At 47.5% G+C, this 20,063-nt stretch overlaps 1 protein-coding gene across 1 annotated transcript in view; it reads left to right on the top strand.

Moving 5' to 3' along the window:
* Positions 1-19,859, top strand: part of MAU2 (MAU2 sister chromatid cohesion factor) — a 41,180-nt gene extending 21,321 nt beyond the window's left edge. Inside the window, exons 11-19 of the mRNA XM_001513463.5 lie at positions 383-460; positions 4,019-4,084; positions 5,329-5,412; positions 7,429-7,478; positions 7,959-8,036; positions 9,097-9,208; positions 15,380-15,470; positions 18,274-18,401; positions 19,029-19,859. Coding sequence (XP_001513513.1) covers positions 383-460; positions 4,019-4,084; positions 5,329-5,412; positions 7,429-7,478; positions 7,959-8,036; positions 9,097-9,208; positions 15,380-15,470; positions 18,274-18,401; positions 19,029-19,103 — 762 coding nt within the window. The 3' untranslated portion in view covers positions 19,104-19,859. The remainder of the gene's footprint in view (positions 1-382; positions 461-4,018; positions 4,085-5,328; positions 5,413-7,428; positions 7,479-7,958; positions 8,037-9,096; positions 9,209-15,379; positions 15,471-18,273; positions 18,402-19,028) is intronic.
* The last annotated feature ends 204 nt before the right edge of the window (positions 19,860-20,063 follow it).

Here is a 20,063-nt window from a genome sequence, read left to right on the forward strand (position 1 = left end):
ACATTGTGTGTTCAGGTAGAAGCAAAAGGTCATTGGTTTATAATATTATTTACGTTAAACTCCATCTTCTAGCTGAAGTACATGTTTTGGGAAATAGTCTTAGTAGTTAAAGGAGGTGTCAGGCCGGCCTGAATTCTCTTTCTTTCTGTGGAATTACCACAAGTTCCGTGGGTTGCAAAAGACTGTCGAGCCTTAACTGAAAGAAATCAATGGGAACCAGAAAAATCCTTTACGGTTTGGCCCCTCTGGAAATAAATCTCATCAAAATTGGCTTTTGTGACCTGAGCCATTTTTTTTTTCAACACCAACCTAATTCTGGTTTTTAAAATCTTTTGAAAGGGATAATGAACTTGGATTTCTTTCCCCCCACCCTACATAACAGATCTCACAAGTCTGTCAGCTCTGCCAGCAGTCGCCCAGGCTGTTTTCAAATCATGCTGCCCAGTTGCACACCTTATTGGTGAGTATATGGTATTAATAACTTGGGTTTAAAGTATAATAGAACAATTCTGAAAATATCAAGTTTCAGCTGCTTAACGGTTTTAGGATTAACTCCCTGCTCCTCTAGCTCCTTAAACTGAATGATTTGCATGGGAAATGTAGAACTCCTTTGTTTTCATTGTCGCTTTACAGTACACCCAGTTCTTTCAGAACGTGTTTCCTCTATGCGATTTAGCTAGAACAGATGGCATAATTAGGGAATGTTCTTCAGACAATGCGCCTCTGTCCGGATATGGTGAAGCGGCCGAAGCAACAGTTGTGCGCGTGGCGTGCGCTAGCTTAAAGCGTGAGTTCTCTTGAATTCACGGTACATCGGGAATAGAACTTGTAGGAGAATGGGGTAGATAAGACTTAATTCTTAGGAAATCCACAGAAATAGCATTCTAAAATGGAACAGATGGTCTTTCCCGCTAACTTCAATTTGTAATTTGATTCTGTGAAGATGACTTTTTTAAGGGGGGGCGGAGGTTGGGGAGTCTGTTCATATAGGAGGCGAGTTCAGACAGAAGTAGAATTTAGAAAGGTCACACACATTGGCCTGATAAGATTCGATCTGGATCGAAGTTGACAGAATCTGCCTGGTTTGGGGGGGCTGAATGATTACTAGGTAGCAGTGTGGTTTTGTGGGTGGTGTGAGTGGGTGGGGCTTAAGTGCTTTTGAAACAAGGTTTAGGTAATTATTCTTAGTCATTAAAGGTAGGACGTGGGTCAGGGGCAACTGTCTTCAGCACTTGGCCAGGCCGTTGCAAGGGGTATTATGGGCCGCCGACTGGTGCCCTCTGTTCTTGTGCCTTCCTCCCCCTCCTCCCCCCCCATTCAATCAATCAGTAAATGGTATTTTTTGAGCCTTTACTTATGAAGAGCACTGTACTACGTCATCAGGAGAGTCCCATAGAGTTGGTCGACACGATCCTTCCCCTTCAAATGCTTACAATCTAATGGGGAGACAGACATTAAAATAAATTACAGGTAAAGGAGACAAACGAATATAAAGATATGTAAGTAAATTCCATCTAGGCTGGGGGGTGGGGACCTAAATGTTTAGGGGAGTGGGCCTAAGTCCATGGGAGAGGCAATAGGATGGGGAGGGATGAGAGCTTAGTCAGAGAAGGCTTCCTGGAGGAGATATAATTTCAGTAGGACTTTGAAGATGGAGAGAATGCTATTACTTTTATACTCATTCCTAAAAGAATTAGGCCAGGCCATGAGCCCCCTGTGTGTCACCTCTTTTTTTTTCTTCCTTTTTTGTGCTCCTCAAGCACTTAATAGCAACTGGGAGCTCACTGAATACTGTTGTGACTACTTTGCATTTTCAGTTAGAATCACCTCGGCAGCAAAGTAGTGTAAGTTAGGCTCTAGGGCAAGCTTCTGCACTGGGCTATTTCCTCCCTCCCTCTCTTCAGTCAATCAGTAGGATTTATCAAGTGCCTCCAGTTAGAAGGCAAGGATTCGTCCCTCGAGGGACAGGGTCTGTGTTGTAGAAGAAGACTGCACATACTCTGCCTCGAGTTCCTAGGAGTGTGTCAGATTTAAGTGTATTACAACTAGCACTTCTTCTAACACTAGTAGGGAGTGGTGTTTGACGGGCAGAGTTTCCCCTGCTAGTCAAGGCCAGCTCAACTTCAACTTCAAGGCAACACAGAGTTTCTTGATATACAGTTGGTTCAAGCATCCTAGCTTCACACATGATCGAGGAGTGCAAATTATTGTCCGTACCGTTAATGCAAAGAGCAGTAAATTCTACGTGGGGTAATTAGGCTCTGCCTGGTTCTCTCTGTTATAAGGATCTGGTGGGCAAACACTATCGGTAAGCAGGTTAGGATTCTGACCTGGCTCCTTCCTGTCGGAAGAGCTTAACAAACCAACCTTCTTGATAGATAGCTAGATAGGACAGAAGAAAGGAGAGAAGAGGATACATGATGTGCCCGCTTCCAGGAAATGGCGGCATGGCCAGACAAAACGGAGTCATTCATTCAATCGTATTTACGGAGCGCTTACTGTGTGCAGAGCTTGGAAAGTACAGTACAGCAAATAGACAATCCCTGCCCACAATGGGCTCATGGTCTAGACGGGAGGAAGGCAGACATCAGTGCAAGTAAACAGGCATCAATTTAAATAAATAGAATTATAGATCTGTACATATATATATATATATAAGTGTTGTGGGGCGGGAAGAGGAAGGAAGAGCAAAGGGAGGGTGCCAGGGTGACGCGGAAGGGAGGGGGAGCTGAGGAAAAGTGGAGCTTAGTCTGGGAAGGCCTCCTGGAGGAGGTACGCCTTCAATAAGGCTTTGAAGAGGGGGAGAGTGGTTGTCTGGAGGATTTGAGGAGGGAGGGGCTTCCAGGCCAGAGGCAGGATGAGGGCCAGGGTAGGCGGCAAGACAGGTGAGATTGAGGTACAATGAGGAGGTTAGCACCAGAGGAGTGGAGTGTGCAGGCTGGGATGTAGAAGGAGAGAAGAGAGGTGAGGTAGGAGGGGGCAAGGTGATGGAGAGCTTCAGAGCCAATAGTGAGGAGTTTTTATTTGATATGGAGAAGGGTAGACACCACTGAAGATTTTTGAGGAGGGGGGTGACGTGCCCTGAACGTTTCTGTAGAAAGATAATCAGGGCAACAGAGTAAAGTATGGATTAAAGTGGCGAGAGGTAGGAGATTGGGCAGTCAGAAAGGAGGCTGATGCAGTAATCTTGGCGGGATAGGGTGAGTGATTGTACTACGTGGTAGCGGTTTGGATGGAGAGGAAAGGGCGGATCTTGGTGATGTTTTGAAGGTGAGACTGACAGGATTTGGTGATGGATTGGATATGTGGGGCGAATGAGAGCGGAGTCAAGGATGGTTACGGGCTTGTGAGACGGGAAGGATGATTGTGCCATCTACAGTGACGGGAAAGTTCGGGAGAGGACAGGGTCCAGTCCTAGAAGCCCATCTCATTCCATCTCTTGGTATTCTACCACTCCTAGGGACTGTAGTCCCCGAAATTACTCTTGTTCACTTAGATAAGGTGATTAGGAGGCAATCAAACAGGCCTAGAAACAAAACAGCCCAGAGGGAATGCAAGACCTAGACCAGTGTGTCTAATTTTCATCTGTGTACTGTTTCCCAGTGCTCAGTATCGTGCTCTGCACACAGGAAGTGCTTAATAAATACTATTTTAAAAAAGAGCTGACAACCTAGGAGGAGAACAGACAAAATAACTTGCAGATAGAAAGAGCTTTCTCCCTCACCCTCCTTCCTGTGGACTGCAGTTGGTGACAGGAAGGGCGGAGCCCTTAGTTGGAACTCATGTTCTCCCAGAGAGCGCATGAACATTGGGAGTACTGTAAATTTCTCCAATTTGGACATGCCTCGAGTCACATTGGTCAGATTCTTTGTGGTAGCTGCGCCCTCCCTCTCCCCCAGATAATGTATCCACCCTTCATTTCCCCTTCTTCCTCCTAGCTTCTGGGAGACCTACTCCTGCCTTGAAATCCATGAAATGATTTGCATTAAACTGGGTCTCTTCTCCCCCTCTCTTTTAGGGTCTCTACTGCATATCTGTTAATTGCATGGACAATGCGGAGGCACAGTTCACTACCGCGCTGCGGGTAAGATTCAGTCTCGTATTTCCCATTCGGTCTGAGAAATCAACCGCTTCATGGAACTTGGAGGCATCTGAAGTGTTTTAGTCAGTGGGACAAAGATCTTCTCTAGCATCACTTCCTCGGAGTAGGGGTGGTTTCTTGGGCTGACCCTTGCGACACTAGTTTTGGACACTTGGCTTTATTTGTAAAGGAATGATTTTGATTTGTTGACGCATTTTTGTTGCACACTTCACTCCTCATTGGAACAACTTTTAGTCTTGTGCTTATTGATGTATAGTTTTTGTTCCGTCTTGAGTCTAAATAGCCTCACACTCTTCTCCCCTTCCCCTCACAAATAAATGGGGGTGAGGCCAAGTGCCTGAAGTTTGCTTTTTAATAGGAAAAAGCTTTATCTTCAGTTGCCTGTAAATTCATATTCGGTATTCCACGCTTTGGAAAATTAATGTTGGAGGTAATAACACTAATAATTGTGGTATTTGTTAGGTGCTGTGTGCCAAGCACTGTTTTAAACACTGGGATAGATATAAGATGGGTAAGGCACAGTCCTGGTCCCATATAGGGCTCATGGTCTAAAGAGGGACAACAGGTACTAATCTCCATTGTACAGATGAGGAAACTGAGGTACAGAGAGGTTAAGCGATTCACCCAAAGTCACACAGCAGGCAAGTGGTGAAGCTGGGATTAGAACCCAGGTCCTCTGACTCCCAGACCCATGCTCTTTCCACTAGGCCACGTTAGTTCTCTGGATGAATAGTAGAGGTTAAATAAAAAGCAGTGGCGATCGCTATGAACGTGGAGTTTTTGAACGGTCATTCATACAGCAGTCCCTTATAATGGTACTTGCTAAAGCACTTACTGTTTGTCATGCATGCACTGTTCCAAGCGCTGGGGTAGATGCAAGATAATCAGGTCAGACACAATCCCTGTCTGCCCTGGGCTCACATTCTAAGTGGGAGGGGTAGGATTTAATCCCCATTTTATAGATGAGGAAACTGAGGCTCAGAGGAGTGACGTGACTTGCCAAGGTCACACAGTGAACAAGTGGCGGAGCCGGGGTTAGAACTCAGGTCCTTTGACTCCCAGGTCGGGGCTCTTCCCACTAGGCCACGCTGCTTCCCTAAATCCTTTGACCTTAGTATCTCAGAGAGCATTATGTAAAAAGAAACGCGATCTGAACAGACCGGCTGCCGGTACTGCTGTCTGTCTCTTGGATTTTGCTATTGCTTAGTTGTGATCTCCTCTTGTAGCTCACCACTCATCAGGAATTGTGGGCGTTTATCGTGACCAACCTGGCCAGTGTATACATCAGAGAAGGCAACAGGCATCAAGAGGTTCGTGACATGGTTCCGTTTTCCCGACCCTTTTCTCCTCCCTCACTACCGGCGCCTTGGAAGACGGTCTTCCCTGTGAAAAGAAAATGTTCTGATGAATTTCCAAGTGTGTCCTCTGCTACCACGGCATCCTGAGGGGTGGAGGGAACGCGGTCGGCTGGTGTCGGGTTGCGATTTTGGAGGATTTCCTAAGGATTCTCTGCCCCCAAAGCGTAAACTGCACAATTTGGTGGCGGCTCTTGTTAATGAGTTCTAATCGTATTAGTCACAGAAGAGTGGCACAATTAAACTCTGTCCTGGAGGTGCTAACCCAAGGATGGGATACAAGATGTGGAAAAGACATTCAGTAGATGACAGACTGCTTTGGCGTTGCAGTGCTACAAATGAACAGTTAGCCCGAAGGTTGCAGAGTGATCAACTTATCAGTCTGCACTAAGGAAACCCAGCAAGCAGCGTGCTTTTTTCTTTTTTTTTTTTTTTTGGTAAATTATTTGGTGGTATGAAGCTAAAAATTCACTGAATTCTGCTCTGTTGTTGGCAGTCTCCTGTTAAATTATGCCCTAACAGACAGGGAAATAGAAAACTATCTACAAGTTAGTGTGTCTTTTTAGGAGATTAATAGTGTAGAGTTTGCTGCCAATATGGCATCACATTCCAGGGCAAGCTGAAGCAGCAGCTGTGCTGCCCAGCCACAATTACCCAAGTGTAAGTCCTGCCCCAGACTCTCTTTCTGGAGCTTCTGGACCAGTTTCATCCATGCCCCCAACAAATCACCATCAACACTGAAGTCTTAGATACCAGTGCTTCGTACGATGCCTGGCACGTAGTAAGCGCTTAACAAATGCCGTACTTGTTCTTATCAGCTCCGTGGCTTCTAAGCTCTGCCAGGAGTTCACTGGGCCCTGTGTGAGAGGATGGATGTCTCAGAGATCGGAGAGATGTTCTGTTCTGGGCCTCAGATTTCACATTTTCTCTTTTTTAGTATCGTTATCGTTGTTAATATTAACTAAAATGGTATCAAAGCGCTTACGACGTGCCAGGTACTGTACTGAGTGCTGGAGTAGATACAGACTAGTCAGGTAGGATGCAGTCCATGTCCCACATAGGACTCACAGTCTTAACCCCATTTTCCAGATAATAATAATAATTATGGTATTTGTTAAGCGCTTACCACGTTCCAAGCACTGTCCCAAGCACTGGGGTAGATACAGGGTAATCAGGTTGTCCCACGTGGGGCTCGCGGTCTTAATCCCCGTTTTACAGACGAGGTAACTGAGGCCCAGAGAAGTTAAGCGGCTTACCCAAGGTCACACAGCAGACAAGGGGAGGAACCGGGATTAGAACCCACGTCCTCTGACTCCCAAGCCCCTGCTCTTTCCACTAAACCGCGCTTGCCCAAGGTCACACGGGGGCGGGGCAGAAAGGCGATTAGAACCCAGGTCTTCTGACTCCCAAGCGCAGGCTCTTTCCACTGAGCCACGCTGCTTCTAAGGAAAACAATTCAAGCTCACATCTTGCTGGTGGTAGAATGTACCTTGTCTGACATCAATCAATGAATGGTGTTTATCGAGCAACCTACTGAGGGCTTGGAAGAGTAAAAATCAACAGAGTCGTGGTAGATACGTTCCCTGGCCACAAAGAGCATAGAGTCTTAACCACTGGTGCCTGGGGAACGTTCACCCCAGAGAACAAGGGGCACTAACTTTATTTTCAAGGGCATGGGATGCCCAAGATGATGTCACCTCCCTCCCTTCCCCACCGTAGATGCAATCTCACCCTCGGCAGCATTATCTTGGAACCAGAGAACAACTCTATAAAAGGATGGATGACAGAGGATTTCTAAATAACGGCTAATTGATTCTTCATTTCTTTTCTGGGAAGCTTTTTACTGGGTTAGATAGTTAGGTGCCTGCAGAATTATCTGTTTCCATTTCAGAGACCAAAATGCCCCAGTAAGGGAAATGACTGATGTTTAAAAAGCACAGGATTGATTCTGTTTCTGCTTTTCACCCTTAGCTGTACAGCTTATTGGAAAGGATAAATCCAGACCACAACTTTCCTGTAAGGTAATAACTCTGGATGGTAATTGAATGCTATTTTAAGGGTATTAAAGATTTCTGACTCTCACCGGGCAAGGTGTTGTTATTGCATAAAAGCCAAACTGCCCCTGGCAACACATGGAATTGATGTCATATACTAGGAAGGTGTAAAATGGGCTTTTATTGTAAATAAGGCAGAAAAATTTTTCAACGATTACTGTAAACAAACACTGTTTTTAGAAGCTGATTACAAAAGCCGAGAAGAGGCCATTTATGGAATATGTCTTGGGTAATTTTTGATCCCTGATTTCTCTCCGTCCTTTCCCGTGATAATGCTCAGATTTCAATGGGACCGCTTAGTTGTAGAAGCACATAAGCATTGAATTAATGTTAGTATTTACTTTCAAATACGCTGTGAAAAAACCAACACACAACCATTTATCATTCTCCTTTTTATACTGTGCTTTATAAAAGGCTTTCAGCTCAGTTTGTTGCTTTTGTCTACAGCTCTCACTGTCTCAGGGCAGCTGCTTTCTACATCCGAGGGCTCTTCTCTTTCTTCCAGGGAAGATACAATGAAGCAAAGTGAGTATCAAATAAGAGTTTCATTCCCTGTTGAAAAGATTCTGTCCCCAAAGTGCTCTTCTGCAAGAAAATGTAGAGCAGAGAGGTGGAATTAGAGGAATTCAGCCCCCTTCAGCACTGTACCAGATAATGATTCTCCGCAAGAGTTGAGACTTGGTTTTAATTAAATCGAAAGAAAAGGTGTCCCACTTTCTTCCCAGGCTTTAGTTTACCCTGCCAGTAGCTTAAAATGGCTTCCAGGTATATGTGTAAAGAAAAGATGCAGTAGCATTTTATGATTATTTTTGCAGTCAGGCAAGCCATCCAGTAAAATTGATATGCAGAATTCAGGAACCAAACACCAATGGACACATGGTAATAATAGTAACAATAATAATAATGGTATTTAAGTGCTTACTATGAGCCAGGCTCTGTACTGAGCGCTGGGGTAGATATAAGTCTTTTAGGGTCTCACGGTCTAAGGAGGTCATGGGTTCTAATCCCGGCTCCACCACTTGTCTGCTGTATGACCTTGGGCGAGTCGCTTCACTTCTCTATGCCTCAGTTCCCTCATCTGTAAAATGGAGATTTAGACTGTGAGCCCCATGTGGGACAGGGACTGTGTCCAACCCGATTAGCTTGTATTCACCCCAGTGCTTAATACGGTGCCTTGCACATAGTAAGCTCTTAACAAAAGCCATCATTATTAGGAGGGAGAACAGGCTTTGAATCCCCATTGTAAAGATGGAACTGAGGCCCAGAGAAGTGAGGTGGCTTGCCCAAGGTCATGCAGCAGGTAAGTGGCAGAGTCAGGATTAGAACCCAAGTTCTCTGACTCTCGGGCCCATGTGCTTTCCACCAGGCCACATTACAGCCAATTCCCAAGTGCGGAAAGCACTGTTGGAATTTCATTCTGACCGTGTAAGGAGCCACATTTCTCCTGTTCATTAGCTACTTTCACTTACAGCATAATAAAGTGAAAGGACTCTAGGTGTTTAAACTCAGTGGTGAATACATAAAACTATATGCTATCTTCTCACAGTAATGGTGGATCTCCCTTTTTTTTTTTTTAAATGTGGAGGCGTTTTTTGCGTGAGACACTGAAGATGTCAAATGCAGAAGATTTGAACAGATTAACCGCCTGCTCTCTCGTCCTCCTGGGTCACATATTCTACGTTCTAGGAAACCACAGGGTGAGCCGCTGTTCACGTTGTTCGTACATTCATTCATCAGTATTTGTCAAGTGCCTGTTGTGGGCAGAGCCCTGTACTAGGCATTTGGGAGCCTCCAGTAAGAGTCGGAGACCTGGCTCTGGCCGTTGAGGTGTTTACAGCATACCTCTCGTGTATTCGAGTTCTTGAATATAGAGTCAGATTGAATAGAATCGGGATGACCATTAATAAGATGTTAGCCCATTTTCCCAAGTAAATGCTTGAAAGAGGTGCCCGGATAACATTTCCTGATAGTTACTATTTGAAAAATTTTGTCTCCTGGAAAACATAGCCTCACTGTGGGCTGCAGATTTTTTCCTCTTGGTTGTTTTCCTAACTAAATCCAGTTGGTCGCTGATGTGTGTTTGTTGTTGTTTGTTTATTTTGCTTTTGGTCCCAGTGGGATTTGCACTTGACATGTTGATAGAGATCCATCGTAAAGAAGCAGCGTGGTCTAGTGGATAGAGCACGGATCTGGGAGAGAGAAGGGCCTGGGCTCTAATCCCGGCTCCGCCTCCTGTCTGCTCTGTGACCTTGGACAAGTCACTTCATTTCTCTGCCCCTCAGCTCATCTGTAGAAAGGTGACTCAGACTGTGAGCCCTCTGGGAGACAGGGGCTGTGTCCAACCTGATTAACTTGTATCTACCCCAGCGTTTAGTATGGTGCCTGGCACCTAGTAAGTGCTTAAGATTGTTCATTTCCATTTTTGTTTGATGTATCCAGTGACTTTCAAAACTGAGTAGCAATAGTATTTATTAAGCGTTTCCTGGATGCAAAGCACTGAACTGAGAGATGAGAAAGAACGCACAGATGTGAATTAGACACAGTCCACACCCCTCGGGAGGCTCCCAATCACAGTATAAAAGGGAAATGGCAACAGATGCAGAGGGGAAAAGAATAGAACAATTAAGAACATTATTATTAATAATAATGGTATTTGTTAAGCGCTTACTATGTGCCAAGCACTGTTCTAAATGCTGGGGTAGATAGAAGACAATCAGGTCATTCCATGACTCATGGTCTTAATCCCCATTTTACAGATGAGGTAACTGAGGCAAAGTGAAGTGACTTGCCCGGAATCACACAGCTGATAAGTGGCGGAGTCGGAATTAGAACCCACGACCTCTGACTCCCAAGCCCGGGCTCTTTCCACTAAGCCACAGTGCTTCACATTAGGCTGAGGACGGGGCAAAATACAAAACTAAAAGCTCTGAAGTACTGCGGTTAGAAGAGCAGGGTTTGGGGCTTCTTGCGGCTCCCAGTAAGAAGTCACAGCTGCTGCCAGGAGCGTTTTGGCGGAGCAGGAAGGACAGCCGTGCAATTCATGAGTTGCCCCTGGCAGATGACCATGATGATTGTGCTAATTGTTAAACATTTACTATGTGCCAAACACTGTAATAATAATAATAATAATGTTGGTATTTGTTAAGCGCTTACTATGTGCAGAGCACTGTTCTAAGCGCTGGGGTAGACATAGAGGAATCAGGTTGTCCCACATGGGGCTCTCAGTCTTCATCCCCATTTTACAGATGAGGTAACTGAGGCCCAGAGAAGTTAAGTGACTTGCCCACAGTCACACAGCTGACAAGTGGCAGAGCTGGGATTTGAACTCATGACCTCTGACTCCAAAGCCCGTGCTTTTTCCACTGAGCCACGCTGCTTCTTACTACGCACTGTACCACGCACTGGGATAGATACAAGCTAATCAGGTTGGACGCGGTCCCTGTCCCACGTGGGGCTCACAGTCTAAGTTGGAGGGAGAACGGGTCTTGAATCCCCATTTTACAAATGAGAAAACTGAGGCCCAAAGCTGTTAGGTGACTTGCCCCAGGTCATACAACAGGCAAGTGGTAGAGCTCGGATTAGGACCCAGACCCCCTGATTCCCAAGCCCATGCTCTTTCCGCTAATAATGGTCGTATTTGTAAAGTGCTGTATACCAGGTACTGTACTAGGCTATGGGGTGGATATAAGCAAATCGGTTTGGACACAGTCCCTGTCCCACATGGGGCTCACAATCTTCATCTCCATTTTAGAGATGAGGGAAATGAGGCACAGAGAAATTAAGTCGCTTGCCCAAGGTCAAACAGCAGAGAAGTGGTGGAGCCAGAATTAGAACCCAGGTCCCTGTGACTCCCAGGCCCCTGCTCTATCCACCAGCCTATGCTGCTTCCCCTATTTCATAGCAGTCTACCTCTATTTACCCCAGATGGATTCCACGGCCTTTTGCAAGTCCTATAAGGGCCTCAGAAATAAATAGGGGATGCCTGGCCATGGGAGCATTCAATCTGAAATGGTTTCCATTATTGGGGGGAGGGCGGGGGGGGGGGGGGGGGGGCGGGGGGCAAAAAAATGTACTAAACCTATTTTTCTTTAAAAGCAAGATCTTGAAATATCTTTCACGGGAGTCTCTTTGAATAAGCCCTCTCCTTGGTTAGTAAGTGGCCTTCCAGCAACTCGTAGCTTTACACCAATCCCTCCAATATCACTTTCCTTTGTTCGCTACTTCCACTTCCTGATCCACTTCTGGAAAATGTCAGCAGGGCCCAGGAGGTGGATCTTCAGTAGAAATTCCAAACTCAGTAACGGCAGTGAAGTCTGAGCAGCCGGGAGGCAGCAGTTCCCCCACACAGACTTCGTTCTGTCCCGGCCCCGGTGCAGCTGCACAACTTAACCCAGATGTAAAAAAAAAAATTTTTTTAATGCCGCAAATGAGCTCTTGTTGGCACAACTCGTGTTGAATAAGAGCTCCAAAGCGCATCAGTTGTGCAGTGATAGCCTGATTGGCAGGACAACTGTCTATTGAATGTGGCTTGGTAGACCTCTCTTTCTGTCCACTGGGGCTGCCAGTTTTAGTGATTGAGCAGAGCCAGTGTGTTCAGAGGACGAGCGCTGTTTGCAGGTGCAAGATCAGAGTGCCAGGCTCCGAGCTATGTTTATCTCCCATTTGCGTCTGGGTCTTTGGATGGTTTCCTTGCGTCTGTTCTGAAAAGCTCTGCCCCAATTAGACTCTAAATCCAGTTTTGTGTGTGAATGTGTGGTTTGTTTTTTTTTTATGATGTTTGTTAAGCAGCTACTATGTGCCAGGCCATGTACTAAGCACTGGGGTAGATACAAGCTAATCAGGTTGGACACAGACTGTGTCCAGCATGGAGCTCACCGTCTTAACCCCCATTTTACACAGATGTGGTAACCGAGGCACAGAGACGTTAATGGACTTGCCCAGGGTCACACGGCAGACACGTGGCGGAGCCGGGATTAGAACCCACGTCCTCTGACTTCTGGGTGCATGCTCTAACCATTAGGCCATGCTGCTTCTCAGTTCAGTCTAGGATGCACACTTGACCTTTTGGACTGAGGTTCCACAGTATAGAGACCACCATGCAAGAGCCATTGGCCTATTTGAAACTTCTTGTCTTTACAACTTTTCCCCTCTGTCAGAGGGCCATGGGAAATTCCCATCTCCCCAGGCATGTTTTCTCATGTCCCAGTGTCCTCTTCCAGTAATCCAGCCATTCGAAAGGTAAACGACAGTCATCAGAAATAGCTCCTGGCACTTAGACGGGCTCTGTCGTTTTTGCCTTCTCTGATGAAATCTCCTCTGGGTAATGTGTCTATTGCCATCTAATAACTTCGGATTTTATGGGGAGTTTAACTTTCCCTTCTATTGCCACCTTCTGGAAAGAGGAAATCTTTGAAATTCTTTTTACGTTCCTTCAATCAATCATTTATTGAACACTTAGGATGTGCAGAGCACTGTACTAAGCAAATGGGAGAGTACAGGACAACAGAATTGGGGGGACATGTTTCCTGCCCACAGGGAGCTCGAAGTCCAGAGAAGCAGCATGGCGTAGTGGACAGAACAGAGGCCTGGGAGTCAGAAGGTCATGGGTTCTAATCCTGGCTCTGCCACTTTTCTGCTGTGTGACCTCTGGCAAGTCACTTCACCTCTCTGAACCTCAATTACCTCATCTGTCTAATGGGGATTGAGACTGTGAGCCCCACGTGGGATGGGGCCTGTCCAACTAGATTTGCTTGTATCCACCCCAGCGCTTAGTACAGTGCCTGGCACATAGTAAGTGCTCAACAAATATCATGATTATTATTACTAGAGGGGGAGAAGGAAGTTAGGGTAAATCAAGGCTGTGTGCATAAGTGCCGTGGGGCTGAGGGTGGCGTGAATATCAGGTACAAGTGCAAGGTCAATGCAGAAGGGAGAGGGAGGAGGGGAAATGAGGGCTTAGTCAGGGAAGGCCTCTTGGAGGAGATGTGATTTTAGGAGGGCTTTGACAGTGGGGAGAGTGATGGCCAGAGGAAGGACGTAGGTGAGGGGTCGGCGGCTTGATAGACGAGATCGAGACATGGTGAGTAGGTTGCCATTTAGAGGAGCAAAGTGAGCACGCCGAGTTGCGGTAGGGAATCATCATGGTAAGATAGGAGGGGGCAAGGTGATTGAGTGCTTTAAAGCCAACGGGCAGGAGTGTCTGTGGATTCTAAAAATGAAAGTAAACTCTAGAAATTAGAAGTTTGGTAGCCATCCAAACCCAGTCCAAATTGGTCTGGGTTTGGCTCTATGTCCCAGTAGGCCTAGGATCTGCAGGTCATAAGAATGGGCCGGCCCCTGCCTTATTCCTTTCCTCAATTCCTCTCATAGGGCCTCGGGGGGCTAAGGAGCCAAAAGCCGTATCCCACTCGTCACCTAGAAGTGAGAGCTGATCTCTTTCAGGTCGGATCAGTTTGGGACTCCGACTTCTACTGCGGCCGATGCTCTGAAGACTTATATTTGAAACTTTGTTTCGATCCAGGGGATGTGGAGCTCTGTAGAGTGGCTGCCCTCATTTTCCCCTACCCACCCTCCCCTCTGCCTCACATACGCTTAAGCGCTTTGACACCCTCCCCAGCGCCATGGCACTTCTGTTTTCCCCTATCTATAATTTATGTTCATGTCCCCCTGTAGACTGTAAGCTCCTTGTAGACAGAGATGGTGTCTATCAACTCCTTTGTAGGGTCCTTCCCCAAATGCTTAAAGCTGTGATACCACTGATTAGTTCTGTATTTAATTTTTTTCTTTTTTTTCAAAAGATAACTGTTTGTAGAAGTAAGAGGTTATTTTGTCTTCTGCCTTCAGAATTTGGCATCAGGTATTTTTTATTTGCATTTGTTTTCAGAAATGAGCTAGCCATAATAATTATTATGGTACTCGTTAAGCGTTTACTGTGTGCCAAGCACTGTTCTAAGCACTGGGGTAGATAGAAGTTAATCAGGTTTGGACCCAGTCCCTGTCCCACAAGGAACTCTCACTCTTAATCCCCATTTTACAGATGAGGTCACAAGGCCCAGAGAAGTAAAGTGACGTGCCCAAGGTCACACAGCAGACATGTTGCAGAGCTGGGATTAGACCCCAGGTCTTTCTGACTTCCAGACCCGTGCTCTATTCCATTCATTCATTCATTCAATAGTATTTATTGAGCGCTTACTATGTGCAGAGCACTGTACTAAGCACCTAGAATGGACAATTTGGCAACAGACAGAGACAGTCCCTCCCCAATAACGGGCTCACTCTCCACTGAGCCACGGTGCTTCTCTGACTCGTGTTTTTCCTCCAACTTATAAGTGCCCCAGTCCTTTTTTTGGGGTAGTATGCCTGGATGACATCTGCCCGTTGCGGGCGGGGATTGTCTTGATTTGTTGCTGAATTGTACTTTCCAGGCGTTTAGTACAATGCTCTGCACACAGTAAGCACTCAGTAAATTCGACTGAATGAATGAATCTACCTACCATAAATAAGTGACCTAAAGTCTAACTGCATCGAGAGAGAGGGAAGCAGTCTGCCTTGGAACAGCCATCTCGCTTTGAGTCGACTGCTTAATGTTTCGGTTAGTGCCCTCTCGCTGCGCTTTATGCTTTTATAGCACCGGTGTGTATTATCGGTTGGATTTCAAATGCGGCAGCAGATTCAGGACTCTTTCTTCCCCTGCCCAAAGGCAGGCTGCAATTGTCCAGAAGTGCCCCTGCCAGTCGTGTCTCACCGTGTAGAATGAAAAACCGCTCTCTGGAGCGTGTGCCTGACCTACAAGATCAGCGCCGAGTACGGGCGCCTGTTCGTCCTGGTCACAAGGAGTAATGTTTGATCTTTTGACTGTCACTGGCCAGGAGAGTAACAACATGGTGGTGCCAGCCATGCAGCTCGCCAGCAAGATCCCGGACATGTCCGTGCAGTTGTGGTCTTCAGCGCTGCTGAGAGGTGAGTCCGCCCCGTGACCGTTTAAGTCAGGCGACGGCCGGGGGCCGGACCCCGTTGGATGTGGGCGTTTGCTCCCCCGGCTCAGGAAAGGAAGGCGTCGGAATAATGATGATGATGGTATTTAAGTGCTTACTACGTGACAAGCAGTGTTCTAAGCAAGGGGGGGAAAACAAGGTAATCAGGTTGTCCCACCTGGGGCCCACGGTCTTAATCCCCATTTTACAGAACTGAGGCACAGAGAAGTGAAGTGAAGGTCACACAACTGACAGGTGGCGGAGCCGGGATTAGAAGCCATGACTTCTGACTCCCAAACCCGGGCTCTTTCCACTGAGCCACGTACTCAGAGGAAGCAGTGGGGCTCGGGCCTGGTGAGATCTGGACCTTCTTGTTTTCCTTGCTAGCGCTGCCCTTTATCAGAGGAACAGCGTGGTCTAATGGAAAGAGCATGGGCCTGGGAGTCAGAGGGTGTGAGTTCTAATCCCGGCTCCACCAGTTGTCTACTCTGTGACCTTGGGCAAGTCACTTCCTCTTCTCGGGGCCTTGGTTTACCTCGTCTGGAAAACGATGATTGAGACTGTGAGCCCCAGGAGGGACGAGGGACTACTGTGTCCAACCTGATTACCTTCTATCTGTCCCAGTGCTTAGAACAGTGCTGGGCACGTAGTAAGGGCTTAACAGATACCACCGTCGTCATCTTTGTCTTCCTCCAAAGCACTTGGACGTGGCAACGGCGCGTTGTACTTGTTCTGAGGCTCTGGATTATAAAAAAAAAAAACCAACAAACCATTAAATAGGTGATGAGGGGTCGGGGGAGGTGTTGCCATGCCTGTCATTTCCCCGACGGGTCCATTTAGGGCCTGAGAGGGGTGCTAGGTTTGGAGAAGAAATGTGTCTTCGAGTACGGGCCTGGGAGTCAGAAGGACCTGGGTTCTAATCTCGGGTCCACCTATGTCGTGTGACCTCGGACAGGTCACTTCACTTCTCTCTGCTCCAGTTACCTCATCCGTAAAATGGGAATTACGACTGTGAGCCCCATGGGGGACCCGGACTGTTCCCAACCTGATTAGCTTGTATCTACCCCGGTGCTTAGAATGGTGCCTGGCACATAGCAGACGCTTTGCCTCAGATTAACTCAACCCACTGACCAATTTTTGTTTTCCACCTCATTTCCAATTCTGGGACTGAACTTCAGGAACTAGAGCAGGGAGAGGGGAAAGTCAACCCCTCAAGAAATGTAGTTTTGTCCCAGTCAAAGCCCCATCCTGTGGGGAACTGACCATGTACGGTTTCTTAGCGGACAACCTGCACGTGTTTCGGTTGCTGCCAACTGTTCATTCTGGAATGCATTCTGGCCCAAATCTTAACCCTGCGCTTTGGTTTGGTTTGCGGCCTGTAAGTGTTTACACAGGGATCAGTACCTTGTTTTCCCTCCACAGTCGATTCCCGGCAGGGCCATCTTGCCGCCTGGGGGGTTTTGGCATTTGGCCCCCTCGCTGGGGCACGTGAGAGAAACCCAGGCGTCCTCACCAACAGCCAGCCACCTTTTTCAGAGCCTTGAAGAGCGAGGGCCGGGCCGTCTGCTCTGCCGGCTCTGGAACGTTTTCCTCTTTGTCCCCATAAAACTAAAGTGGCCTTGGGAAAGGACCGGAAATCGTGCCAGTTGCCCCCAGGGCCCGAGAACAGCCAAGTGAGTTAAGAAGAACCTTGGCCTTTCAGGATACTTTCCACTCCCCTGAGGTATTCTCCCCGTGAGAAACATCATTTTCAGAGTGGTGCTGTTCCTTTGGGGTGTTTGGTGGCCTGTCTGGGGGCCTTGGAAGAATTTACTCTGTAAATGCGGAGTTGACTTTATTTTTGATTTTAAACTTTAAAGACCCTTTGATAATCCAGGAAACCAACAGAATGGAAAATCAGGGTCTGGGCTGTTCACATTTCACATAGGAAGAGTCTGAAACCAGAACTGGGCTGGAGTGGCCACACCGCCAGCTCATTTCAGTTGTATCGCTGCTCAGTAGACTTTACCCCAACGGTGCTGTTCTGTTTCAAACCCTGGAACTTGGTGGAAGTGCTCGCAGAGCTAGTTCAGCCCAAAAGAGCTAGTAGGATTAAGGGCTTACTCTGTGCCAAGTGCTAAGGTCGATTCAGGATAATCAGATGGGGCACAGATCGTGTCCTCCATGGAGCTCCCAGTCCCAGGAGAGGAGGTAGCCCCATTTGGCAGGTGTGGAAACTGAGGCAGAATAAGTTAGGTCACACCACAAGCGCTTAGTACAGTGCTCTGCACACAGTGAGCACTCAATAAATGTGACTGAATAAATGAACAACAGGCAAGCGGCAGGTCCGGGACTATTCTTCTTAATAATAATAATATTATTATTGTTGAGCGCTTACTATGTTCTAAGCGCTGGGGTAGATACCAGGTAATCCGATTGTCCCACGTGGGGCTCCCAGGCTTAATCTCCAATTTACAGATGAGGTACCTGAGGCCCAGAGAAGTGAAGTGACTTGCCCAAAGTCACACAGCTGATAAGGGGTGGAGTCGGGATTAGAATCCACGACCTCTGACTCCCAAGCCCGGGCTCTTGCCACTAAACCACGAACCCAGAGACTAGAACCTGGGTCTCCTGGCTCCCAGTCCTGTGCTCTTTCCACCAGGCCAGGTTGCCTTGCTGGTCTGCTACGCTGCTTGTCAGCCACACGTGAACCCTCAGAACAATTGGGAGGTTTTCATTTTCTGCCAGGCCACCTTGACCTCCACTGACAGACCCTGTTGTTGTCGTGTCCACGTCCCTCTCTCTTCCAGACCTGAACAAAGCCTGTGGGAACGCCATCGATGCTCACGAAGCTGCCCAGATGCATCAGAACTTCTCCCAGCAGCTTCTCCAAGATCACATCGAAGCATGTAGCCTTCCAGAGCACAACCTCATTACGGTACGCTGGGCTCCATCCTTTTACTTTTTTTTCCCATGGAAGCTGAGTAGGCTTCAGCTTGGGGGTCCCATGTCACGCTTTCGTCATGATCGAGGGGTAGAACCTTGGGTTCAGAGGCCTCGTCCATGGCGTGGCGGATAGAGCGCAGGCCCAGGAGCCGGAAGATCACGGGTTCTAATCCCAGCTCCGCCACTTGTGTGCCGAATGGCCTTGGGCAAGTCGCTTCACTTCTTCTCTGTCCCTCAGCTACCTTATCTATAAAATGGGGATTGAGACTGTGAGCCCCGTGTGGAACAGGGACTGTAGCCAAACCAATTTGCTTGTATCCACCCCAGCACTTAATACAGTGCCTGGCACATGATAAGCACTTAACAGATACCACGGTTATTATCATTTTTATTATTTTCTTCTCCCAGAAGGACCTTCCTGTAGTTCTCCTTTCTCTCCCTGGGTAGTATCAATCAGTCAATGGCATTTGAGTGTGTACTGCGTGCAGAGCACTGAACTGAGCCCTTGGAAAAGTACAGTACAATCAGTGTGCCCACAAGGAGCCTACAGTCTATGGGGAGGGGGGCGGAGACGCACCGACAGTAAAATAAAACCTCTTTTTGTCTTGTTGCTTTTCAGTGGACGGATGGTCCACCTCCTGTGCAGTTTCAGGCCCAGAATGGCCCTACCACCAGCCTAGCCAGTCTCCTGTGAAGAGGAATGTCAGCGAAAGAATGGGGAAAGGAGAACTGTGTGTGGTGGGCTTTGATGAGGACGGCACATTTGCTAGATCGATAAACTACCAGGATATTTTAAACTGTTTTTTTATATGAGGACTTTCTCTGCGCCTGTCTCTCTGCCTGCCTCACTCTCTCTTTCTCTCTCCACGCCCCCCCCCCCTGTGTTTATGTTCTCTAATTATAAACATATATAATCTTAGCAAGCAGCTTTTATATCCTCAGGCTGTCGTTCTCCCTCAGTGCCCTATTTGTGGGGAGAAGTGGAGGAGGTTAGTGAGAAAGCAGTTGATTTAAACCTGCTCCACTACCTAGCTAGAAGTGGAGGGTGCCAAAGAGGAGCAGGTTTCTTCTGTGTGTGTGTGTTGTTGTTTTTCTGGTACCATTGCATGTCTCCTGGAGAATGGATGGATTTATTCCCAGGTTTGAAGACCTGAGGACTCTGCTCTAGGTCTGAATCGTTCCACTTGCATCTTAGCAAATCTGTGCCTGGGCCCCAGGCCCTGCGGACGTTTGGGCCTTGGCCAGTGCCGTCACGAAGGATTCAAGGGACAGTAGTGGCGAGCGTCGGTCAGTCCCGGGAATGAGAGGACAGATGGCTGCGCTCTCAGGCTCTCGGTAAGCCCAAGGTCCAGGAGTTGCTGTGGGGGACAAAGGTGGGGAAGCCCCCAGCTTCCCGGCTCCCCCGATGGTCCCACGAGAACCAGAGCTCTGCCCTTCTAGTGGGCTAAGGGCAATAGCGGGGCTCGGTTGGTGTGGGTCGAGAGACTCAACAGCCCAAGAAGAAGTTTCACTTTGCAGAAGATAGCTTAGCGTCCACAAACTGAATTCTGGATTATTTCTGTGCAGATGAGTATGCGGTAGAATATGCCTCTACCGGCCCTATCAAAGATTCCGAGCAGTGGCTGGAAACAGCCCGGCATGTGCTTACCGGGGT

Source organism: Ornithorhynchus anatinus, chromosome X1, assembly GCF_004115215.2.
Source record: "Ornithorhynchus anatinus isolate Pmale09 chromosome X1, mOrnAna1.pri.v4, whole genome shotgun sequence".
NCBI lineage: Eukaryota > Metazoa > Chordata > Mammalia > Monotremata > Ornithorhynchidae > Ornithorhynchus > Ornithorhynchus anatinus.